Source organism: Cherax quadricarinatus, chromosome 8 (assembly GCF_038502225.1).
Source record: "Cherax quadricarinatus isolate ZL_2023a chromosome 8, ASM3850222v1, whole genome shotgun sequence".
Taxonomy (NCBI): Eukaryota; Metazoa; Arthropoda; class Malacostraca; order Decapoda; family Parastacidae; genus Cherax; species Cherax quadricarinatus.
In genome coordinates this window covers 46,642,982-46,670,156 of record NC_091299.1, presented here as the reverse complement: position 1 = coordinate 46,670,156, position 27,175 = coordinate 46,642,982, and the positions used below count along the sequence as shown (strand labels likewise).

Genomic DNA, 27,175 nt, shown 5'->3' with positions numbered 1-27,175 from the left:
AAGTACTTCTGGCAGTTTGGCAGACACACACACAAATGATGATCAAACTAAATGTAAATTATGTGATCAAGCATATGGTCACTGTCTTGAACACTATGTGCTTAATTGTCCACTTGTTGAGGAATACAGACAGACAGCTCCCGCTTCACACACGGAGGGCCCGGGTTCGATTCCCGGCGGTTGGAAACATTTCGACACGTTTCCTTACACCTGTTGTCATGTTCACCTAGCAGCAAATAGGTACCTGGGTGTTAGTCGACTGGTGTGGGTCGCATCCTGGGGGACAAGATTAAGGACCCCAATGGAAATAAGTTAGACAGTCCTCGATGACGCACTGACTTTCTTGGGTTATCCTGGGTGACTAACCCTCCGGGGTTAAAAATCCGAACGAAATCTTATCTTATCTCTTATATAATAAGCAAATTTCCTAAATTTGCATGTAACAGATAAGTGAATTATAGATATGTAGATAAATAAAAATCCATATGTACACCTGTTAACCCTTTGGGGCCTAGTTCCGGGGCCTCAGCATTCTGAACCGGACTATAAATACTCGCGTTCCTTCCACCCCAGGTAGTTCTGTTTGTGACTTGAAAAAGCCCACTGTGTGGGCGAAACGTAGTCAATAAAGGATCACATTATACTGCATTTGTGTTTATATTTCCGGGGCCTTTTGTGTATCAATAAATATATCACTCTCTTATTTACCCCTATCTCACCTATGGAATTTGTGCATGGGGCTCAACAACAATTAACCATCTCAGACCACTAATTACCCAACAAAAGGCTGCAGTTAGAATGATAACAAATTCTCACTACAGGCAGCACACTCCACCAATATACAATACACTAAACCTACTCACCATACAAAACATCCATACTTATTACTGCACCTATTACATACATAGAACACTTAACTCTGATATTAACCCTCCCCTCAAACATCTCCTTGCCAACCTCAACAGAACACATGACCATAACACAAGGCACAGATCACTCTTTGATGTTCCTCGTGTCCATCTCACACTATGCAAAAACTCAATGCACATAAAAGGCCCTAAAATCTGGAATTCATTACCTGTAAATATAAAAGAAACACAACCTGTTTATAAATTCAAGTCTCTTCTCAAAGATTACTTACTCACCCAAAACCAAATAAATACTGAATAACTGAACATTATAAATTGTATATCTTAAATGTTTCTCACAATTATATCACATAAATGTTAAACCTAAAACCCAATCTAACTTTATTATTTTTTAAATACACTACCTAACAGAATCACTACCTAACTGAATGCAACCATATGACCTGTCTTTGTAATACTCACTTGTGCTTTATAGTTATCTGTTTACATTAATGTTTTATCACTGATTTCATCATTGCTTAGTAGCAGCGCTGTATAGTCCTTGTGGCTTAGCGCTTCTTTTTGATTATAATAATAATAATAATCATTGCTTAGTTAATCTTAAGTTAATTTTAAGCCAGCCCGTAATGCTATGCATAGTATAAGTGGCTTTGGCATACTGCTCTTATCTGTATTTTTTTTGTACCTCTGTATGTGTGCACAAATTGGAAATAAATAAATAAATAAATAAATGGTCCAAGTCGGACCGAAACGTCGTCGTAAGCTTCTCTCTTTTATGTGTGGATTATTTGTGTATTTTGTGTATCCATATTCTTTTGCGCTACCGTCCACAGGATGGATTTGGGGTGCACAATAAACTAGACACTTCGGTGGCAAAATCTAAATCTTGTATTGTATTGTATCATGGAGAAGCCGGGCTGGGTACGGCTCATGTTGTCAGTGGCCCTGATAAACCAAACAAAGAAAAGAAAGAATGTATTACTTATTCAGAACTCCACTACTTCAGTTATCTAGGGGATTATATGCTGTAAATGTTCTGAAGGATACACCTAAAAGGTTTGCCAGTGTAAATATAAGACCAAGTTACCATGTCACGAAGTTGGCAAGTCAAATTACATGTAAAGTGATATACAGCAGCAGACTTTGTCCCCGTACAAGTGCTTCAAGTTCTTCACTTCTAGCACAAAGTTCTGCCTTGATATTTACAACTAATACCAAACAGCATCGCAGTTATAGGTGAGTTAGTATATTTTATGTACCCCATGGGGGGGGGCAGTAAAGAAAAGATTTGTTGGGATTTTTAAGCTGGGGGGTTAGCTACTTAAGATAATCTGGAGAGGGTTTCTGGGGTCAACGCCCCCGCGGCCCGGTCTGTGACCAGGCCTCGTTGTGGATCAGAGCCTGATCAGCCAAGCTGTTACTGCTTGCCCCACATTAAACCGATGTACATTGGGGTATGCCCAAATGAGATAAATCTGTGGACTAAAATCACAAGGGTATTAAAAGAGGTCAACATCAAAGCTGCTTTCATAGAAAACCTGGAAGCTTTCTACAACAGATGGGAACATAAAAAGTCCGGGCTGAATGGTACTGCCCTTGATACTGGCCATGTAGTCAGAAACTGTAAGGCTGGAGATGATGTCCTGGTAGTCAGTAAATGGGGGGCTGATAGTGCTGTCCTGGGAGACAGTAATGGGGAAGCTGGAGGTGCTGTCCTGGGAGACAGTAATGGTGAAGCTGGAGGTGCTGTCCTGGGAGACAGTAATGGTGAAGCTGGAGATGCTGTCCTGGGAGACAGTAATGGGGAAGCTGGAGATGCTGTCCTGGGAGACAGTAATGGTGAAGCTGGAGATTTTGTCCAGGTAGTCGGGAATTATACGCAGGAAGGAATACATATAAATGACCCCATAGGGGACAGGAGCCATAGTAGGGAAACAAGTGTAGTCAAAGATAAGATAAAACCAATATTGCAAACTAGAAATACCGCAGGAAACAGCAAACAAGAGGACTCCACTAGCAATAGTGAGGATATATTACCAAAAACAAATGGTGGGAGCTCCATTGTTGGTGCTAGGGAGGATAGAAGTAAGACAGGGAAACATGCACCAACAGGGAATACAGTCACAGAAACCCAAGGCAAACGGAAACCAAGCCTGTGCACATACTATGCACTCGGTATCTGCTGGCATGGGAAATCTGGAAAAACAGATGGGACGTGCAACTATGACCACCCTAGGAAATGCCATGCCCATATGACAACAGGAAAATGCAAACTCCCTTCCTGTAAGCTTTTTCACCCTGAACTGTGTACCTCTTCAGTACAGGAAAGACTGTGCTATAACTTAAATTGCCAGGCATACCATCTAAAGGGGACAAAAAGATACAAAACATCCAGGCCATGGGAAAACCTGGGTAGCCACAGCCACTCAAGAGGGAGAGGTTTTTTAGTGCCAGGAAGGAAAAAAAACTGGCAGGAAATGGCAGAAATCGTACACCAAATCCAGTCATTCCTGGAGTGGAACCACAGTCGATGGCCTCCACTCCAAACCAACAGATACAGATACTAATGCCGGAAAAAAAATCCCCCCCCAGTACCAACAATACCACCAGTCCGATAACATTCTTCTTTGCAAATATACAGGGTCTAAAGCCAGCAACAAACAACAAAATACCTTTCATCCGTGGACTGCTTGCAGAGGCAAAGGCAATGTTCGCGGCTTTCACTGAGACCCACATAAAGGATCACTTGGACAACGAAATATGGATCCCAGGTTACAACCTATACAGATGTGACAGAGTGAACAGGCAAAAGGGGGGGGTTGGCCTGTACGTTGCAGAGTCACTTGTTTGCACAGAACTGCTAAATGCCTCAAATGATGTAGTGGAAGTTTTAGCAGTAAAGGTCGAGAACCAAAACCTAGTCATTGTGATAGTCTACAAGCCTCCGGATGCAACATCCCAGCAATTCCAGGAACAGCTGTTAAAAATTGACCACTGTCTGGAAAACCTTCCAGCTCCTGCACCCAACATCTTGCTCCTGGGGGATTTCAACTTAAGGCACCTAAAATGGAGGAATATAGCAAATAATATTGTTGCAGTAATAACACCAGGAGGCAGCTCTGATGAAAACTCACACTCACGCGAGCTTTTAAATCTCTGCACAAAATTCAATTTAAACCAGCAAATAATAGAGCCTACTAGACTGGAGAATACACTAGACCTCATCTTCACTAACAATGATGATCTGATAAGAAATATCACCATATCAAAAACAATATACTCAGATCACAACATAATTGAGGTCCAGTCATGTATGCGCGGAGCCCCAGACCGACATAATGAGATTAGTCACGAGGGAGCATTCACCAAATTCAACTTCAATAACAAAAACATAAAGTGGGACCAAGTAAACCAAGTCCTAACCGATATAAGCTGGGAAGATATACTAAGCAACACAGACCCCAACTTATGCCTAGAACAGATTAACTCGGCGGCACTCGATGTATGCACAAGGCTTATTCCTCTAAGAAAAAGGAGGAGTAGATGTAAAACAGAAAGAGACAGGCGCTCCCTTTACAGGCGACGGAAAAGAATAACAGAGCGGCTAAAAGAGGTCAATATATCTGAAATGCGTAGGGAGACACTGGTCAGAGAAATAGCAAGCATCGAACTTAAGCTAAAAGAATCCTTTAGGAGTCAGGAATCGCGGGAAGAACTAAAAGCCATAAATGAAATCGAAAGAAACCCAAAGTATTTCTTCTCCTATGCCAAATCAAAATCGAGAACAACGTCCAGTATTGGGCCCCTACTTAAACAAGATGGGTCCTACACAGATGACAGCAAGGAAATGAGTGAGCTACTCAAGTCCCAATATGACTCAGTTTTTAGCAAGCCGCTAACCAGACTGAGAGTCGAAGATCAAAATGAATTTTTTATGAGAGAGCCACAAAATTTGAGTAACACAAGCCTATCCGATGTTATCCTGACGCCAAATGACTTCGAACAGGCGATAAATGACATGCCCATGCACTCTGCCCCAGGGCCAGACTCATGGAACTCTGTGTTCATCAAGAACTGCAAGAAGCCCCTATCACGAGCCTTTTCCTATGGAGAGGGAGCATGGACACGGGGGTCGTCCCACAGTTACTAAAAACAACAGACATAGCCCCACTCCACAAAGGGGGCAGTAAAGCAACAGCAAAGAACTACTAACCAATAGCACTAACATCCCATATCATAAAAATCTTTGAAAGGGTCCTAAGAAGCAAGATCACCACGCATCTAGAAACCCATCAGTTACACAACCCAGGGCAACATGGGTTTAGAACAGGTCGCTCCTGTCTGTCTCAACTATTGGACCACTACGACAAGGTCCTAAATGCACTAGAAGACAAAAAGAATGCAGATGTAATATATACAGACTTTGCAAAAGCCTTCGACAAGTGTGACCATGGCGTAATAGCGCACAAAATGCGTGCTAAAGGAATAACAGGAAAAGTCGGTCGATGGATCTATAATTTCCTCACTAACAGAACACAGAGAGTAGTCGTCAACAGAGTAAAGTCCGAGGCAGCTACGGTGAAAAGCTCTGTTCCACAAGGCACAGTACTCGCTCCCATCTTGTTCCTCATCCTTATATCCGACATAGACAAGGATGTCAGCCACAGCACCGTGTCTTCCTTTGCAGATGACACCCGAATCTGCATGACAGTGTCTTCCATTGCAGACACTGCAAAGCTCCAGGCAGACATCAACCAAATCTTTCAGTGGGCTGCAGAAAACAATATGAAGTTCAACGATGAGAAATTTCAATTACTCAGATATGGTAAACATGAGGAAATTAAATCTTCATCAGAGTACAAAACAAATTCTGGCCACAAAATAGAGCGAAACACCAACGTCAAAGACCTGGGAGTGATCATGTCGGAGGATCTCACCTTCAAGGACCATAACATTGTATCAATCGCATCTGCTAGAAAAATGACAGGATGGATAATGAGAACCTTCAAAACTAGGGAGGCCAAGCCCATGATGACACTCTTCAGGTCACTTGTTCTATCTAGGCTGGAATATTGCTGCACACTAACAGCACCTTTCAAGGCAGGTGAAATTGCCGACCTAGAAAATGTACAGAGAACTTTCACGGCGCGCATAACGGAGATAAAACACCTCAATTATTGGGAGCGCTTGAGGTTCCTAAACCTGTATTCCCTGGAACGCAGGAGGGAGAGATACATGATTATATACACCTGGAAAATCCTAGAGGGACTAGTACCGAACTTGCACACGAAAATCACTCATTACGAAAGCAAAAGACTTGGCAGACGATGCACCATCCCCCCAATGAAAAGCAGGGGTGTCACTAGCACGTTAAGAGACCATACAATAAGTGTCAGGGGCCCGAGACTGTTCAACTGCCTCCCAGCACACATAAGGGGGATTACCAACAGACCCCTGGCAGTCTTCAAGCTGGCACTGGACAAGCACCTAAAGTCAGTTCCGGATCAGCCGGGCTGTGGCTCGTATGTTGGTTTGTGTGCAGCCAGCAGCAACAGCCTGGTTGATCAGGCTCTGATCCACCAGGAGGCCTGGTCTCAGACCGGGCCGCGGGGGCGTTGACCCCCGGAACTCTCTCCATGTAAACTCTCTCCAGGTAATAGCCCGGCTGCTCAGATACTGACTTCAGGTGCTTGTCCAGCTTCTTGAAGATAGTCAGGGGTCTATTGGTAATACCCCTTATGTATGCTAGGAGGCTGTTGAACAGTCTTGGGCCAGTGACACTTATTGTGTTGTCTCTTAGTGTACTCAGGGCACCCCTGCTTTTCATAGGGGGGATGTTGCACTGCCTCCTGAGTCTTTTGCTTTCGTAGGGAGTGATTTTTGTGTACAAATTTGGTACTAATCCATCTAGGAATTTCCAAAGTGTATATTACCCTGTATCTTTCTTGCCTGCATTACAGGGAATACAAGTCAAGGAGCTTCAACCATTCCCAGTGCTGTGAATGTTCTCTGTACATTCTCCAGGTCAGCAATTTCACCTGCCTTAAAAGGCTCCAAGAAAGTCGGTGCATCATCGAGGACTGTCTGCCTTATTTCCATTGGGGTCCTTCAATCTTATCTGCTAGGATGTGACCTACAAAAGCTGACTAACACCCAGGTACCTACTTACTGCTAGGTGAATAGGAACAGCAAGTGTAAGGAAACATGCCCAACATTTCCACCCATGCCAGGGATTGAACCACAAACACAGTGTGTGTGTGAGACTAGAGCATTGCCAACCAAGCCAACATTTCCTCCTACAGACAAGAAGCAAGCAGCTTAGTTAACATGTTATGTCTGTGCTCGTACATCAAGACGGCAGTAAAATGTAAAGTGCAGAGATACGGTTTTATGCGTATGCAGTGTAAAGCTCCGTTATGTATAGAACCATGCTTCAGGGACTTCCACAGGCTGCAACAGTTCTTGGAACATGACCACTGCCTGTATATGTGTATGCACATGTGTTAGTAAGTATTTATTCAGGTACAGGTACACACAAATATGTACACTTACATAAATTGTCGTAGACAGGGATATAAGCCACAGTGCCGTGTCTTCCTTTGCAGATGACACTCGAATTTGCATGACAGTGTCCTCCGTTGAAGACACTGCAAGACTCCAGGTGGACATCAACCAAATCTTTGGGCTGCAGAAAACAATATGAAGTTCAATGAAAAGAAATTTCAATTACTCCGATATGGAAAACTTGAGGAAATTAAAACTTCATCAGAGCATAAAACAAATTCCAACTACACAATAGAGCGAAAAATTAATGTCAAAAACCTAGGGGTGATCATGTCGAAGGATCTCACCTTCAAGGACCATAACATTATATCAATCGCATCTGCTAGAAAAATGACAGAATGGATAATGAGAACCTTCAAAACCAGGGATGCTAAGCCCATGATGACACTCTTCAGGTTGCTCGTTCTATCTAGGCTGCAATATTGCTGCACATGAACAGTACCTTTTAAGGCAGGTGAAATTGCTAACCTAGAAAATGTACAAAGAACCTTCATGGCAAGCATAACTGCAATAAACCACCTCAATTACTAGGAAGTCTTGAAGTTCCTAAACCTATACTCCCTAGAATGCAGGAGGGAGAGATACATGTTTATATACACCTGAAAAATCCTAGAGTGACTAGTACCAAACTTGCACACAAAAATCACTCCCTACGAAAGCAAAAGACTCGACAGACGGTGCAACATCCCCCCAATGAAAAGCAAGGGTGCCACTAGCACAATAAGAGACAACACAATAAGTATCAGGGGCTCAAGACTGTTCAGCTGCCTCCCAGCATACATCAGGGGGATTACCAATAAACCCCTGGTTGTCTTCAAGCAGGCACTGGACAGGCACCTAAAGTCAGTACCTGACCAGCCGGGCTGTGGTCCGTACGTTGGATTACGTGCGGCCAGCAGTAACAGCCTGGTTGATCAGGCCCTGATCCACCATGAGGCCTGGTCACAGACTGGGCCGCAGGAATGTTGACCCCCGGAACTCTCTCCAGGTATATTCCTGGTTTACATAACAGCATATGTGTAGGTTACCTAGGATAACCCAAAAAAGTCAGACAAAGTGACTTATTTCTACTGGGGTCCTTGTAATATCATATAATTTAAATATTAACAGTTAAAAAATGCTAAGTAACTCAACTATGTGAAAAGCAGTTACAGTACAAGGAGATTTATTAGGAGTAAACAGAGTTATTTACATTAACATTAAGGAAAGGATCACAGTAATATGTACATGAATGTTACAGTATTAGGTACACGAATGTTAACTATACAAGAAATCACTTTCCTCCCTTTTTGTAGCTTCATTCATTAAGTACCTTTTAGCTGTCTGCCTGAACTGGCTCATGGTGTGACAGGCTTTGACATGTGCAGGCAGTCTGTTCCACTCCTTTATTGGTGTTCGATAAAAGGTGTTTGAAACCTGACCACCTACTGTGGGTACTATAAAGTTGTGTTTGCTTCCCTTAGTGCTAAACTTGTTTTGGTTCCACACCCTGACAAGCTTGGCAGCAAGATATTTTGGACCCTGCTTGTGAGCAATTTTACAAACATGATTTAATTTCAGTTGTTTTACTCTGTCTTCAACATTCAGCATATCCAGAGTAAGAGCAAGAGTAATCTGCATGGCATTGTATGAGAGCTAGACATAGGGTCCTCTTAGCCTCAGTAGGTAGACACTGCCAGTCTGTAGAGGAACTTCAGTCTGGCATTCACTTTCTTTACTACACTGTTCCCTATCAGTTCTCCTGACATTCTTGGGTCAAAGGGGATTCCCAAATATTTCACTGAAGATACTGAAGTGATGGTTTCCTCATTACACTGAACATTAAAATTATTTACCCTATTCAGTTTATTTTTCATTCCAAAGAGTATGGCTTCTGTTTTCCTGAGTTATAATGATAATTTGTTGTCTACTAACTGTTTGCTGCAGGGCTCTAGTTCTAGTGACAGTTCATTAGTTCTATCTTGTGGGGTCTTTACCTGACACTGACAAAGCACTGTCAGCTGCATTCAACAGAAGCTTACACTTGACAATGATGGGCACGTCAGTCATATAACATAAGAACAGTAAGGGACCCAAAATGCTACCTTGGGGAACCCCACATGCTGTTGGCAGGGATTCTGAATGTGTTGTTGATCTTCACAATTTCTTTCCTGTTGCTCAGGTATGACATAAACCAGTCTACAGAACCTATGCTGATAACTTGAAGTTTCTTGCATAATTCATTATGATTCACCATATTAAAGGCCTTTTGCAAGCCTAGGGTCACCATACCTATGAGATTCCCTAGTGACATTTGACTTCTCAGGTAGTCTGTCAGACTAAATAGGGAGGTGTCGGTCGAGTAAGATCTCCTGAAACATGATTGGTAACTATGAAGAATGTTTTTGTCATTAAGATAATTACTTGACAGTACACTGCCTTCTCAAGAATTTTGGACATCACACTGAATATACTAACAGGGCTATACAGCCTCTCCTCACTTAATGACGGAGTTCCATTATTAAGACCACATCGCTAAACAAATTTGTCGCTAAATGAGGAGCATACTATAACAGTAGTGAGTTTGTGTCAATCATCTTTGATATTGTTTTAATGTTACCTTTACACCATTTATAACATTTCTGGTATGTTTTTAAATGTTTATGCAATATTTTTTTTTTTTTTATTATCACACTGGCCGATTCCCACCAAGGCAGGGTGGCCTGAAAAAGAAAAACTTTCACCATCATTCACTCCATCACTGTCTTGCCAGAAGGGTGCTTTACACTACAGTTTTTAAACTGCAACATTAACACCCCTCCTTCAGAGTGCAGGCAGTGTACTTCCCATCTCCAGGACTCAAGTCCGGCCTGCCGGTTTCCCTGAACCCCTTCATAAATGTTACTTTGCTCACACTCCAACAGCACGTCAAGTATTAAAAACCCTTCGTCTCCATTCACTCCTATCAAACACGCTCACGCACGCCTGCTGGAAGTCCAAGCCCCTCGCACACAAAACCTTCTTTACCCCCTCCCTCCAACCTTTCCTAGGCCGACCCCTACCCCGCCTTCCTTCCACTACAGACTGATACACTCTTGAAGTCACTCTGTTTCGCTCCATTCTCTCTACATGTCCGAACCACCTCAACAACCCTTCCTCAGCCCTCTGGACAACAGTTTTGGTAATCCCACACCTCCTCCTAACTTCCAAACTACGAATTCTCTGCATTATATTCACACCACACATTGCCCTCAGACATGACATCTCCACTGCCTCCAGCCTTCTCCTCACTCCAAAATTCATCACCCATGCTTCACACCCATATAAGAGCGTTGGTAAAACTATACTCTCATACATTCCCCTCTTTGCCTCCAAGGACAAAGTTCTTTGTCTCCACAGATTCCTAAGTGCACCGCTCACCCTTTTCCCCTCATCAATTCTATGATTCACCTCATCCTTCATAGACCCATCCGCTGACACGTCCACTCCCAAATATCTGAATACATTCACCTCCTCCATACTCTCTCCCTCCAATCTGATATCCAATCTTTCATCACCTAATATTTTTGTTATCCTCATACCTTACTCTTTCCTGTATTCACTTTTAATTTTCTTCTTTTGCACACCCTACCAAATTCATCCACCAATCTCTGCAACTTCTCTTCAGAATCTCCCAAGAGCACAGTGTCATCAGCAAAGAGCAACTGTGACAACTCCCACTTTATGTGTGATTCTTTATCTTTTAACTCCACGCCTCTTGTCAAGACCCTCGTATTAACTTCTCTTACAACCCCATCTATAAATATATTAAACAACCACGATGACATCACACATCCTTGTCTAAGACCTACTTTTACTGGGAAATAATTTCCCTCTTTCCTACATACTCTAACTTGAGCCTCACTATCCTCGTAAAAACTCTTCACTGCCTTCAGTAACCTACCTCCTACACCATACACCTGCAACATCTGCCACATTGCCCCCCTATCCACCCTGTCATACGCCTTTTCCAAATCCATAAATGCCACAAAGACCTCTTTAGCCTTATCTAAATACTGTTCACTTATATGTTTCACTGTAAACACCTGGTCCACACACCCCCTACCTTTCCTAAAGCCTCCTTGTTCATCTGCTATCCTATTCTCCGTCTTACTCTTAATTCTTTCAATAATAACTCTACCATACACTTTACCAGGTATACTCAACAGACTTATCCCCCTATAATTTTTGCACTCTCTTTTGTCCCCTTTGCCTTTATACAAAGGAACTATGCATGCTCTCTGCCAATCCCTAGGTACCTTACCCTCTTCCATACATTTATTAAATTGCACCAACCACTCCAAAACTATATCCCCACCTGCTTTTAACATTTCTATCTTTATCCCATCAATCCCGGCTGCCTTACCCCCTTTCATTTTACCTACTGCCTCACGAACTTCCCCCACACTCACAACTGGCTCTTCCTCACTCCTACAAGATGTTATTCCTCCTTGCCCTATACACGAAATCACAGCTTCCCTATCTTCATCAACATTTAACAATTCCTCAAAATATTCCCTCCATCTTCCCAATACCTCTTACTCTCCATTTAATAACTCTCCTCTCCTATTTTTAACTGACAAATCCATTTGTTCTCTAGGCTTCCTTAACTTGTTAATCTCACTCCAAAACTTTTTCTTATTTTCAACAAAATTTGTTGATAACATCTCACCCACTCTCTCATTTGCTCTCTTTTTACATTGCTTCACCACTCTCTTAACCTCTCTCTTTTTCTCCATATACTCTTCCCTCCTTGCATCACTTCTACTTTGTAAAAACTTCTCATATGCTAACTTTTTCTCCCTTACTACTCTCTTTACATCATCATTCCACCAATCGCTCCTCTTCCCTCCCGTACCCACTTTCCTGTAACCACAAACTTCTGCTGAACACTCTAACACTACTTTTTAAACCTACCCCATACCTCTTCGACCCCATTGCCTATGCTCTCATTAACCCATCTATCCTCCAAAAGCTGTTTATATCTTTCCCTAACTGCCTCCTCTTTTAGTTTATAAACCTTCACCTCTCTCTTCCCTGATGCTTCTATTCTCTTTGTATCCCATCTACCTTTTACTCTCAGTGTAGCTACAACTAGAAAGTGATCTGATATATCTGTGGCCCCTCTATAAACATGTACATCCTGAAGTCTACTCAACAGTCTTTTATCTACCAATACATAATCCAACAAACTACTGTCATTTCGCCCTACATCATATCTTGTATACTTATTTATCCTCTTTTTCTTAAAATATGTATTACCTATAACTAAACCCCTTTCTATACAAAGTTCAATCAAAGGGCTCCCATTATCATTTACACCTGGCACCCCAAACTTACCTACCACACCCTACCACACCAGGCCCGGTGGCCTGGTGGCTAAAGCTCCCGCTTCACACACGGAGGGCCCGGGTTCGATTCCCGGCGGGTGGAAATTCCGACACGTTTCCTTACACCTATTGTCCTGTTCACCTAGCAGCAAATAGGTACCTGGGTGTTAGTCGACTGGTGTGGGTCGCATCCTGGGGGACAAGATTAAGGACCCCAATGGAAATAAGTTAGACAGTCCTCGATGACGCACTGACTTTCTTGGGTTATCCTGGGTGGCTAACCCTCCGGGGTTAAAAATCCGAACAAAATCTTATCTTATCTTATCTTATCTAAAAGTTTCTCCTACTTTAGCATTTAGGTCCCCTACCACAATTACTCTCTCACTTGGTTCAAAAGCTCCTATACATTCACTTAACATCTCCCAAAATCTCTCTCTCTCCTCTGCATTCCTCTCTTCTCCAGGTGCATACACGCTTATTATGACCCACTTCTCGCATCCAACCTTTACTTTAATCCACATAATTCTTGCATTTACACATTCATATTCTCTTTTCTCCTTCCATAACTGATCATTCAACATTACTGCTACCCCTTCCTTTGCTCTAACTCTCTCAGATACTCCAGATTTAATCCCATTTATTTCCCCCCACTGAAACTCCCCTACCCCCTTCAGCTTTGTTTCGCTTAGGGCCAGGACATCCAACTTCTTTTCAGTCATAACATCAGCAATCATCTGTTTCTTGTCATCCACACTACATCCACGCACATTCAAGCATCCCAGTTTTATAAAGTTTTTCTTCTTCTCTTTTTTAGTAAATGTTTACAGGAGAAGGGGTTACTAGCCCATTGCTCCCGGCATTTTAGTCGCCTCATACGACACGCATGGCTTACGGAGGAAAGATTCTTTTCCACTTCCCCATGGACAATAGAAGAAATGAAGAAGAACAAGAGCTATTTAGAAAAAGGGGAAAAACCTAGATGTATGTATATATATATATATGCATGTGCGTGTCTGTGAAGTGTGACCAAAGTGTAAGTAGGAGTAGCAAGATATCCCTGTTATCTAGCGTGTTTATGAGACAGAAAAAGAAACCAGCAATCCTACCATCATGCGATACAGTTTCAGGTTTCTGTTTCACAGTCATCTGGCAGGACGGTAGTACTTCCCTGGGTGGTTGCTGTCTACCAACCTACTACCTATAGTGTACTGTAAACTGAAATGAATAGAGGAAATCACCTCTAATATATACATTATTAAGGTATGCATAGTGGTCAGAGAGCCCGTCGTAAGTTTGAGGCGTCTGTAAACGAGTACATCACTAAGTGAGGAGAGGTTGTAGTTGCTGATGTCAGACCTACTATTTTTCTTGAAGATAAGAATAACTCTGGCCTCCTGAACCCCTCCATAACAGTATTGGTGGTAAAGGACAAATTTATTATGTGAGCAATGGGAATTGGCAATTCAGAGGCACTATCTTTTAGAAACTTAATCAGTGTGTTATCTGGACTGGTGCTTTTAGTTGGGTTTAACTTTCTGAGTTCTTTTCACATGAAATCATAAGATACACTTACTTGTTGTCAATTGTTTGGGGTGACACCTTTATTAGTTTAATATGTGTTGGCAGTTTACTTACTAGTGTTGATGCAACAGTTGTATAGTACAGTGCACCCTCAGTTATCGGCCGTAATCTGTTCCAGAAGGTCAGCCTAAAACCAAAATGGCCGAAAACCGAAATAATATTTCCAATAAGAATTAATGTAAATAAAATTAATCTGTTCCAGACACCCAAAAATATTAACAAAAAATACATTTTTTGAAGATTATTTATAGTTTTTCATACACAAAACAATGAGAACTAAATAAAATAAATAAATGTACATTTAAATCACTATTACATAACTTTATTGAAGAATCTTGTTGGCTTATGGAAGACAGGGAGGAGGAGAGAGGGAGGATTTATTGTTTGGAAGGGGAATCCCCCTCCATAAAGACTTCAGGCATCAAGTCTTTATTCGGGGTTACTTCCCTTCTTTGTCTTTTAATGGCACTAGGACCAGCTTGAGAGTCACTGGACCACTGTCACACAAAAAATCTGTCCAGAGAGGTCTGTTTTGGCATCTAAGATTTCCCTGAAGTGGGACAAGGTTTTGTCACTGAACATGTTGCAGATATGGCTTGTTTCAACTTGGTCAGGGTGATACTTTTAAGCAAAACTTTGCAACTCATTCCACTTTGCACACATATCCTTAATCACTGAAGAAGGCACCTTCTCCCCTCTCTTTTCCTCCTCCTCTGGAGCAATTTCCTCGGCTGCAGTCTGTTGCTGTTCCAGTTGAAGGTCTTGCAGCTCTTCAGTGGTTAGCTCTTCCCTGTGGTCCTCCATCAACTTTTCCACATCCTCGCCACTCACATCCAACCCCAAGGACTTCCCCAGTGATACAATACTTTCCACAACAGGCGTAGGGTCCTCAGGGTCGGCCCCAAGCCCTTCAAAATCCCTCTCTTGGACACAATCTGGCCACAATTTTCTCCTAGTAGAGTTCAAAGTCCTGGAAGTCACTCCCTGCCAGGCCTTACCTATAAGGCTTGTGCAATGAAGGATATTGAGGTGATTCCTCCAGAACTCTCTTAGGGTCAAGTCAGTGTCCAAGGTCACTTCAAAGCACCTTTGAAACACTGCTTTTGTGTAGGGTTTTTTGAAGTTAGAAATGACCTGCTGGTCCATGGGCTGGATGGGAGGAGTGGTATTAGGAAGCAAGAACTTCACTGTTATAAAACGGAAGTCCCTAAACAATTGGTCTTCCAAGTCTGGAGGATAAGCAGGAGCATTGTCCAGTACCAGGAGGCACTTGAGTGGCAATTTCATTTCCAGTGTGTGGTCAGTGGTCAGTCGTCACGTGAGGTCACAGACCCTGAGCTGCTTTGGGGATTAGCGTGGACGGTTACAAAGCATGGCTTGCTTCTGCAGTGTTTTAAAAATTGAGGTTGGAGAGTTGAAGGAGGAGGTCTTGCTTCTCCAGGAGGAGATTAGGAGGCTGAAGGTCCACCTCAATGGGTCTGGGAGAGAGTGTGAGGTGGCTGGAGTTGTGGGGAATGAGGCTTCTAGCAGTGAGGTGCAGTCTGTCTCTCGCTGTGAGGAGGCTGTAGTTGGGGAGGTAGCAACGGCTACCAGCAGTGAGGTGCAGCCCAGCACCTGCTACAAGTGGCGAGTGGTTCACAGTAATGGGAGGCGCATCAGAGTAAGGAAAGTTAAGAGTAAAGATCTGAAGGTAGGAAATCGCTTCTCTGTTCTTCAGGATGAATGTATTTCAGTGGCCAGTGAAGGTAAGGGTACTACTGCCCCTGCTAATGGAGGTAAGCGCATTCTTGTGGTTGGTGACTCTCAGGTAAGATATATTGACCGTGCTTTTTGTAACAGGAATAAGAAGATGAGAGATAGAGTGTGCTTCCCTGGAGCTGGTGTTGGGGACATAGTCAACAGGCTGGATAATATCATGTCAGGTAATGGGAACAAGCCCATTATCTGTCTCAGTGCTGGTGGAAATGATATTGGGAAGGGTAGGAGAGAAGAGCTGCTAGATAAGTACAGGTCAGCTATAGATTTCATTAAGTCTAGGGGAGGGATCCCAATCATATGTAGCATCTTGCCTAGAAGGGGAGTAGGAAATGAATGGTTGTCTAGGGCAATTGGTGTAAATTGCTGGCTAGACAGATACTGCAAGGAACTTGCAATCCCATTCATTGACAACTGGAACAACTTTTATGGCAAACATGATATGTATGCAAGGGATGGGGTACATCTCTCTGGGGCAGGGGTGGTAGCACTTGCAGACTCGATTGAGAAGGCCATTGGTGAAATGCCTATGATTTTAAACTGATGAAAGATAGAGGTATGGGTGTGTGTGGGAAACAAGCAGGTTGCAACACTAGGGTTGGAAACAGTAAATGTATAAAAGGCATTCAGCATGAAGTTATAAATAAAGACAATAGATCAGGTCAGCAAACAAAGGGGGATAGCAGAGGGCAGCAAGGGACTAGCTCCCTTAAGGTTTACTATACTAATAGCAGGAGTGTAAGAAATAAGATAGATGAGCTAAGATTAATTGCAAGTGCAGGAAACATAGATATTATTGCTATAACAGAGACCTGGCTCAATCTGAAAGATAGAGAGATGCCCTCTGAATGTCACATACAAGGCTATAAATTATTCCACACTGACAGGGTCAACAGGAAAGGTGGTGGAGTAGCAATGTATGTCAGAGACAATTTAAATTGTTGTGTTAGACAAGATATTAAATTAGAAGCATCAGCCACTGAATCTGTTTGGTTACAATTTCTCGAGGGCCAAGAAAAACTAATTTTGGGTGTGATTTACAGGGCCCTAAATCTTGATAGGGAGTGCAGTAAACTTCTATGGGACGAAATTCGTAAGGCATCTACATACGAAAATGTTGTGCTAATGGGAGATTTCAACTATAGACAGATTGACTGGAGCAATTTGACAGGAAATTTAGAGTCAGGTGACTTTCTTGATACGATCCAGGATTGTTTTTTAAAACAGTTTGTGACAGAGCCTACTAGGGGAAATAACCTCCTTGACTTGGTTCTTGCCAGTAGGGAAACACTAGTTAATAATCTTGAGGTTAATGATGAGCTTGGGGAAAGTGATCACAAATCACTCAGTTTTAATATATTATGGAATTCCCCTAATAATGGCAATCAAGTCTCCGTCCCTGACTTTCGCTTGGCTGATTGCATAGGACTGAAAAATTACTTAGGTGGGCTGAACTGGAATGACCTGACTAAAGGTCAGGTAGGTGGTGATGGTTGCCGATATGATGCTTTCCAGGGCATAGTTCTAGCTGCTCAGTCAAATTATGTTCCAAATAGGGAAATCAGATCAAACAAAAATTATCCTAAATGGATGAACAATAGATTAAAATATCTGATTGGTCAAAAGAGAGGCATATATAGGCAAATCAAAAGAGGAGAGGGGCAATTAAGAAATCGATATATTCAGTTAAAGAGAGAAATAAAAAAGGGAATTAGAAAAGAAAAAAGAGATTATGAGGTTAAAGTTGCAAGAGAATCGAAGACTAACCCAAAAGGATTCTTTCAGGTATACAGAAGTAAGATCAGGGACAAGATAGGCCCACTCAAAAGTTCCTCGGGTCAGCTCACTGACAGTGATAAGGAAATGTGTAGAATTTTTAACACATACTTCCTCTCAGTTTTTACACAGGAGGATACCAGCGATATTCCAGTAATGATAAATCATGTAGAACAGGACGAGAATAAACTGTGCACGATTAGGGTCACGAGTGACATGGTCCTTAGGCAAATAGATAAATTAAAACCTAACAAATCCCCAGGGTTCTAAAGGAATGTAAAGAGGAGCTTAGCACACCTTTGGCTAATCTTTTCAACATATCACTACAAACGGGCATGGTGCCAGATAAGTGGAAAATGGCAAATGTGATACCTATTTTCAAAACAGGTGACAGGTCCTTAGCTTCGAACTATAGACCAATAAGCCTAACCTCCATAGTGGGAAAATTTATGGAATCAATAATTGCCGAGGCAGTTCATAGCCACCTTGAAAAGCATAAATTAATCAACGAATCTCAGCATGGTTTTACAAAGGGGCGTTCCTGCCTTACGAATTTATTAACTTTTTTCACTAAGGTATTTGAGGAGGTAGATCATGGTAATGAATATGATATTGTGTATATGGACTTCAGTAAGGCTTTTGACAGGGTCCCACATCAGAGCCTATTGAGGAAAATTAAAGCACATGGAATAGGAGGAGAAATTTTTTCCTGGATAGAGGCATGGTTGACAAATAGGCAGCAGAGAGTTTGCATAAATGGGGAGAAATCAGAGTGGGGAAGCATTACGAGCGGTGTTCCACAGGGGTCAGTGTTGGGCCCCCTGCTGTTCACAATCTACATAAACGACATAGATGAGGGCATAAAGAGCGACATCGGCAAGTTTGCTGATGACACCAAAATAGGCCGTCGAATTCATTCTGACGAGGACATTCGAGCACTCCAGGAAGATTTGAATAGACTGATGCAGTGGTCGGAGAAGTGGCAGATGCAGTTTAATATAGACAAATGCAAAGTTCTAAATGTTGGACAGGACAATAACCATGCCACATATAAACTAAATAATGTAGATCTTAATATTACGGATTGCGAAAAAGATTTAGGAGTTCTGGTTAGCAGTAATCTGAAACCAAGACAACAGTGCATAAGTGTTCGCAATAAAGCTAATAGAATCCTTGGCTTCATATCAAGAAGCATAAATAATAGGAGTCCTCAGGTTGTTCTTCAACTCTATACATCCTTGGTTAGGCCTCATTTAGATTATGCTGCACAGTTTTGGTCACCGTATTACAGGATGGATATAAATTCTCTGGAAAATGTACAAAGGAGGATGACAAAGTTGATCCCATGTATCAGAAACCTTCCCTATGAGGATAGACTAAGGGCCCTGAATCTGCACTCTCTAGAAAGACGTAGAATTAGGGGGGATATGATTGAGGTGTATAAATGGAAGACAGGAATAAATAAAGGGGATGTAAATAGTGTGCTGAAAATATCTAGCCTAGACAGGACTCGCAGCAATGGTTTTAAGTTGGAAAAATTCAGATTCAGGAAGGATATAGGAAAGTACTGGTTTGGTAATAGAGTTGTGGATGAGTGGAACAAACTCCCGAGTACAGTTATAGAGGCCAGAACGTTGTGTAGCTTTAAAAATAGGTTGGATAAATACATGAGTGGATGTGGGTGGGTGTGAGTTGGACCTGATAGCTTGTGCTACCAGGTCGGTTGCCGTGTTCCTCCCTTAAGTCAATGTGACCTGACCTGACTAGGTTGGGTGCATTGGCTTAAGCCGGTAGGAGACTTGGACCTGCCTCGCATGGGCCAGTAGGCCTTCTGCAGTGTTCCTTCGTTCTTATGTTCTTATGTTCTTAAGAGGTATTTTTTCACACTGGGGCCAAACACATCATTGACCCATTTTTTGAAAATATGCCTTGTGACCTATGCCTCATTATTAGCTTTTCACATCACATAAGAAATATCCCCGGGAAACACCCTGGCTCAACAGGTACATACCAGGGAAATAATGAGGTTTTGTGAAAAGTCTCTTTAAACCAACATGTAATTGATCCCACTAGAAATAAAAATACTCTGGATTTGATATTCACAAACAACGAGAAACTGATCAGAGACATAACAGTTTCCAAAACTATTTACTCTGATCATAACATCATAGAGGTTCAAACTAGTATTAACTCAGGGGTAGGAAACTGCATCGCTAAAGTTAGAGACTGGATGTTCAGTAAATTTAATTTTAACAACCATAGAATTAACTGGGAAAAAATAAACCAAGAGCTATCAGACATACCCTGGGAATCAGACATGAGCACCCTAAATCCCCACCAGTGCCTAGAGAAGCTGAATACAGAAGCATACAAAGTATGAATGAAACATGTACCATTGAGGAAACCCAGAGGAAGATCAGATAGAGAGAGAGAGCATAGGAGATGGTACAGAGGAAGAAAACAGGTTAGTGAACTGCTTAAAAATACAAATATGCTATAACAGAGGAAAGAAAGACTTAGCAGAAAGATCACTGAATTAGAGCAAAAACTTAGGATGTCATACCTCACAGAAGAAGTACAAAGGGAACAAAAGGCCATACAGGATATTGCAAGAAACCCAAAATATTTCTATTCCTATGCAAAATCCAAGCTAAGAACTACCTGTAGAATTGGACCACTACTGAGAGGAGACTCATATACTGATGATGAACAGGAAATGAGTGAAATCCTTAAAGAGCAGTATGAGTCGGTGTTCAGCAACCCACTAAATGACAGCAAGGTAGAAAATGCAGAAATATTTTCCACTCCAGAAGAAGGCCGCACAGACCAACTAACTGACATTAGTACAAATCCCATAGATTTCGAAAAAGAAATGGAAAACATGCCCACTCACTCAGCACCTGAACCAGATTCATGGAATGCTCTATTTATAAAGAAGTGCAAAGTACCACTAGCACGAGCCCTCAGTATTCTTTGGAGAAAGAGCTTTGATCTAGGTGAAATACCGGAGGCCTTAAAGAGTGCAGACATAGCTCCTTTGCACAAGGGAGGCAGTAGAGCACTAGCTAAAAATTACAGACCAGTAGCCCTAACCTCTCGCATCATAAAAATCTTCGAAAGAGTGATGAGACGGCAGGTTACAAATTTCATGGACCAGCATAACCAACATAACCTGAACCAGCATGGTTTTAGAGCAGGACGATCATGTCTGTCACAGCTGCTGAACCATTATGACAGAATTACGGAGGCACTGGAAGATGACCAAAACGCAGATGTGATTTACACAGATTTTGCAAAGGCATTTGACAAATGCGATCATGGAATGATAGCGCACAAAATGAAGGCCATGGGCATTAGAGGGAAGGTAGGCAGATGGATTTTCGGTTTCCTAACACAGAACACAAAAAGTGGTAGTGAACAGGGCAAGATCCAGCATCAGCGAGGTCAAAAGCTCAGTGCCCCAAGGCACTGTCCTGGCACCTCTGCTGTTCCTCATCCTCATAGCAGACATAGACAAAAACACCCGGCACACTTTTGTATCATCATTTGCAGATGACACTAAAATAAGCATGAAAGTCACTACGGTAGAGGACACTGAGAAAGTACAGGAAGACATAAACAGGGTTTTCCAGTGGGCAGTGGAAAACAACATGACGTTCAATGGTGATAAGTTCCAGCTGCTTAGGTATGGAAAGAATGAAGAACTGAAAAGGAGCACTATATACAAAACTCAAGAGGGTCATCAAATAGAACGTAAGGAACACGTAAAAGACCTAGGAATAATTATGTCAGCGGACCTTTCTTTTAAAGACCATAACAAAACAAAGATCACAACAGCCAGGAATGACTGGGTGGGTATTGAGAACTTTCAAAACAAGGGACACAATGCCGATGGTGACACTCTTCAAATCGCTAGTGCTCCCTCACTTAGGATATTGCTCAATGCTGATGGCCCCATTCAGGGCAGGAGAAATATCGGGGCTGGAACAAATACAGAGATCGTTTACGGCTCACATTGAGCCAGTAAAGCACCTAAGCTACTGGGAACACCTGCAAGTCTTGAACATGTACTCATTGGAACGGAGGAGAGAGAGGTACATGATAATATATACCTGGAAGGTACTCGAGGGCTTGGTCCCAAATCTGCACACTGCCATAACAGCATGCTGAAGTGAGAGATATGGGAGGAAGTATAAAATAAACCCAGTGAGGAGCAGGGGTGCGGTGGAGACAATAAGGGAACACTGTATCAACATCCAGGGTCCCAGACTTTTCAACATCTCACCAGAAGATATCAGAAACACTGCTGGAACAAGTGTTGAAGCCTTCAAGAGGAAACTAGACAAGTATCTTCACCAGGTGCCAGATCAACCAGGCTGTGATGGCTATGTGGGGGAGCGGGCCTCCAGCAGCAACAGCCCGGTTGACCAGGCGAGCACCAGACGAGCCTGGCCCATGGCCAGGCTCAGAGAGTAGATATACTCTCGAAATTCTTCAAAGGTATATCAAAGGTAAAGGTACACACAATCTATTCTTGACAACATTGTTTTTCTTGAATGCTCTGGGATTTTCAGAGTGATACACCATTAACCCTTTGACTGTCGCAAGCCCCTTTCTGAAACTGTCATTCTATGTCGCAAAAGTTTTGGGAAAAAAAAATTATTTTTCTTATGAAATGATAGAGAATCTTTTCTCGATGATGGTAATGACACCAAAAGTACAAAATTTGGTCGAAATCTCACGGAATTACACTCCTGCGAAGTTAGCGGTCTCGGCGACATATACGCATTGGCAATTTCACCAACTTTGAGCCCTGTTTTTGGCCAATTCCGTTGTTCCAGTTGACCAAACTCATAGCTATTTCTTTAGAACTCCATTTTTTCTCTCAGCTGAGTACAAGAAACATCCCATTTACCGATTTGAACTACCCAATAATGTGGTCAGAAATTGGCAATTTGGCCAATTTCACGCAAATTAAAAAAGATGCCAATTTCAAAATAGGGGTAGACATTCTTGGCACTAAAATAACATATCCTCTGTTCATTAGTCACGTCTCTAGGCCCCTCTTATATTACTATTGCTTTGTATATTGATTTGTTATTCATACAAACAAATACAAAATTTACTGTTATGCAGACTAATGCATTATTGTAAAAAGATATAAATAATATCAGTGCACTAGTGAAAGAATATTAGACTCCCCAGTTGACGTGTATTAGACGTGTGGTGTGATTTGCTTACTCCTGAACTTTGGTAAAAATCGAACATTTCCACTACTTTGAGCTCAATTTCAAGGTCGTTTTCATCATGAAAGTAATGAAAATCATCTCTATTTCGATAATATATTTTCCATTTTATCATCTGAGACCATGAAAACGGGAATACAATGATAAATACTATAAGAAAATACACCTCGAAGTCGGCGTTTTAATCCAAAAAAACATTACGCACTGCGTGCTGCAGGATTTTTTTTATGTGGTGCACACTGACCACACAGACCCATTCCCTCACATGTGGGCCTACCAGCTTTCTCCTGCTTGATTTGAAGCCACTAGAATTTACGCGTATAAATACATCAGAATCAGAAACAGTGGCGTGTAAGACGTATATGTGCGACATAAACAGTCAAAGGGTTAAAGGCTTCACTTTGAAATCCCCTCTAGCATTACCATAAAACAAAAGGCTTGTGTCCTAGCAGTGCTTTTTCCTCCTGTGCATTGTAAGTCCTCTTTGGCATTTTCTTCCAAAAGAGGCCTGTTTCATCACAATTAAACACTTGTTGGGGAGGAATCCTTCAACCTCTACATATCCCTTGAATTCCTACACAAATTTTTCAGTCACACACTTTTCAGAGCTTGCAGCCTCCCCATGCCTTACCACACTGTGTATGCCACTATGCCTCTTAAATCCTCTCACAAATCATTGACTCCACAACACTATCTCCTGCTAATTATTTTTCGGTGATCCATAAAACCAACAGCAACTCCATATCTTCCATTATCGGTGACCTTTTGTTAGCACATTTACTCTTTTTCCCACATCAGCTTCCATGATTTGTTCTTTCTTTGCTAGGAAAGAAGTGATTGTTGATTTGTTTTTCCCATACATCCTGGCAAGTTCTAGCACTCAAAAACCACTCTCAATCTTTTCAACAACTTCTTTCTTAATTCCATCATGTTTCTCACTTTCCTTACCAAAGGAACTTTACTAGGAACTTTCTTTGGGGCCATGGTTACTTATTTCACAGTTGCACTTAATCAGTAACCACGAAAAACAATGGATTGCAGCAAAATGTTTGGATGAATGAGCAGAAGCTTCCTCACTCACCCAGAGACAAAGCCAGACTGATGCATGAGCAGCTGACAGTGGCAGGTTGACGCGTACCATACGGCTGATAAGCAAAATAACGGCCAATAACTGGAAGCCGAAAAACCGGCTGATAAGTGAGTTGGCCAATAAGCGGAATGGCCAATAACTGAGGGGCCACTGTATAAATTAAAATGATCTGCCATTTTAGTCATTTCATGGCATACCTCATTATCGATATTTACACTACATTAGATCTATCTATGGGTTTATAGTTATACCCTAGCTCTTTTAGTTGTTGCCAGAGCTTTCTTGGGTTATTCTTGTATTCTTCAATTCTTGAGCAGTAGTGCCTTGCCTTTGGTCTTTTAACCCTTTGACTGTTTCAGGCCCCTCTCTGAAACTGTCATTCTATGTCGCTCAATTTTTGAAAAAAAAAAAAAATATTTTTTCTTATGAAATGATAGAGAACCTTTTCCCGATGGTAATGACACCAAAAGTTCGAAATTTGGTCGAAAACTCGTGGAATTATGCTCCCGCGAAGTTAGCGGTCTCGGCGACATATGCGTATCGGCGATTTCGCCGACTTTGAGCCCAATTTTCAGCCAATTCCATTGTTCCAGTTGACCAAACTCATAGCTATTTCTTTAGAACTTTATTTTATCTATCAGCTGAGTACAAGAAACCTCCCTTTTACTAATTTGGACTACCCAATATGGTGGTCAGAAATTGGCAATTTGGCCAATTTCACGCAAAATAAAAAAGATGCCAATTTCAAAATAGGGTCCAGAATAAACAAGGTAGACATTCGTGGCACTAAAATAACATATGCTCTGTTCATTAGTCACATCTCTAGGCCCCTCTTATATTATTATTGCTTTCTATTTTGATTTTTTATTCATACAAAAAAATACAAAATTTACTGTTATGCAGACGACTGCATTATTGTAAAAATGGTATAAATAATATCAGTGCACTAGTGAAAGAATATTAGACTCCCCAGTTGACGTGTATTGGACATGTGGTGTGATTTATTTACTCTTGAACATTGGTAAAAATCGAACATTTCCGCTACTTTGAGCTCAGTTTCAAGGTCGTTTTCATCGTAAAAATAATGAAAATCATCTCTATTTCTGTAATATGTTTTCCATTTTATCACCTAAGACCATGAAAACGCGAATACAACGATAAATACTATACGAAAATACACCTCAAAGTCGGCGTTTTATTCCAAAAAAACGATCAGAGTTTTTTTTTTCTCATTACGCAATGTGTGCTGCAGGATTTTTTTTATGTGGTGCACACTGACCACACAGACCCATTTTCTCACATGTGGGCCTACCAGCTTTCTCCCACTTGATTTGAAGCCGCTAGAATTATTGAGTATATATACGTCAGAAACATTGGCTCGTAAGACGTATTTATACGTCGAAAACAGTCAAAGGGTTAATAAGCCTCTGCACTCTGTTCCTTACCCCTTGGAATTCATTGAAATCTGCAATATCCTGTCTGTTTACCTTAAATCTTTTTTAGCAACTGATCCCTGAATTTGATATTATCAAATATCTCAGCAGTTATCTAGGGATCAGTTCTTAGTTTAATCCTAACCTCTTTAACTGCTGCAATATTATCAAGGATGACAGTGAACATGGTTTTGAATGTTTTCCAGGCATCATTTACGTAGGTGAAACTTAATACATAACCATCCAGTCACAGTTGTGTAGCCTCTTTACCAGTGCTTCATTACTGTTGCTTCTAGTTGACCTCATTTTTCTTGTCATGTGTACACCTATTCATTCCCTCAAGATTTTCCTGGTGCAACAAGTGATGAAATGATCACTAAGATTTGTGGCAATGACGCCTGACTGACTAATGTTATCAGAGCGGTTACAGAGTATGTGGCCGAGTATAGTGAATGAGAACTGTGTCATCTGGGTTGGTGTATTAATTAGTTAAATGTAACTATTTAATCCTAGAAATTGCTTATACCCATTACATAGCCGTATTTTGCTGTTGATAACAGATATTTAAGTCTCCCGGTATTATTGTCTTCCTGTTGTGCTCAGTTCTGGACAAAATTCTTGAAAAGTTTTCCAAGAACTGATCATTGGGGTAACTGGTTCTTAGTACAATGGGAAAATGAAGCAAATGAGTGCATGTATGCAATGTATGTGTGTGTGTACGTGTGTGTACTCACCTAGTTGTACTCACCTAGTTGAGGTTGCGGGGGTCGAGTCCGAGCTCCTGGCCCAGCCTCTTCACTGATCGCTACTAGGTCACTCTCCCTGAACCGTGAGCTTTATCATACCTCTGCTTAAAGCTATGTATGGATCCTGCCTCCACTACATCGCTTCCCAAACTATTCCACTTACTGACTACTCTGTGGCTGAAGAAATACTTCCTAACATCCCTGTGATTCATCTGTGTCTTCAACTTCCAACTGTGTCCCCTTGTTACTGTGTCCAATCTCTGGAACATCCTGTCTTTGTCCACCTTGCCAATTCCTCTCAGTATTTTGTATGTCGTTATCATGTCCCCCCTATCTCTCCTGTCCTCCAGTGTTGTCAGGTTGATTTCCCTTAACCTCTCCTCGTAGGACATACCTCTTAGCTCTGGGACTAGTCTTGTTGCAAACCTTTGCACTTTCTCTAGTTTCTTTACATGCTTGGCTAGGTGTGGGTTCCAAACTGGTGCCGCATACTCCAAATATGGGCCTAACATACACGGTGTACAGGGTCCTGAATGATTCCTTATTAAGATGTCGGAATGCTGTTCTGAGGTTTGCTAGGCACCCATATGCTGCAGCAGTTATTTGGTTGATGTGCGCTTCAGGAGATGTGCCTGGTGTTATACTCACCCCAAGATCTTTTCCCTTGAGTGAGGTTTGTAGTCTCTGGCCCCCTAGACTACTCCGTCTGCGGTCTTCTTTGCCCTTCCCCAATCTTCATGACTTTGCACTTGGTGGGATTGAACTCC

At 41.8% G+C, this 27,175-nt stretch overlaps 1 protein-coding gene across 1 annotated transcript in view; it reads left to right on the top strand.

The window, feature by feature from the left end:
* Positions 1-1,771: 1,771 nt before the first annotated feature.
* The window catches only part of LOC128685278 (uncharacterized), a 56,834-nt gene continuing 31,430 nt past the window's right edge, over positions 1,772-27,175 (top strand). Inside the window, exon 1 of the mRNA XM_070083056.1 lies at positions 1,772-2,105. Within this exon, the coding sequence (XP_069939157.1) occupies positions 1,843-2,105 (263 nt within the window). The 5' untranslated portion in view covers positions 1,772-1,842. The remainder of the gene's footprint in view (positions 2,106-27,175) is intronic.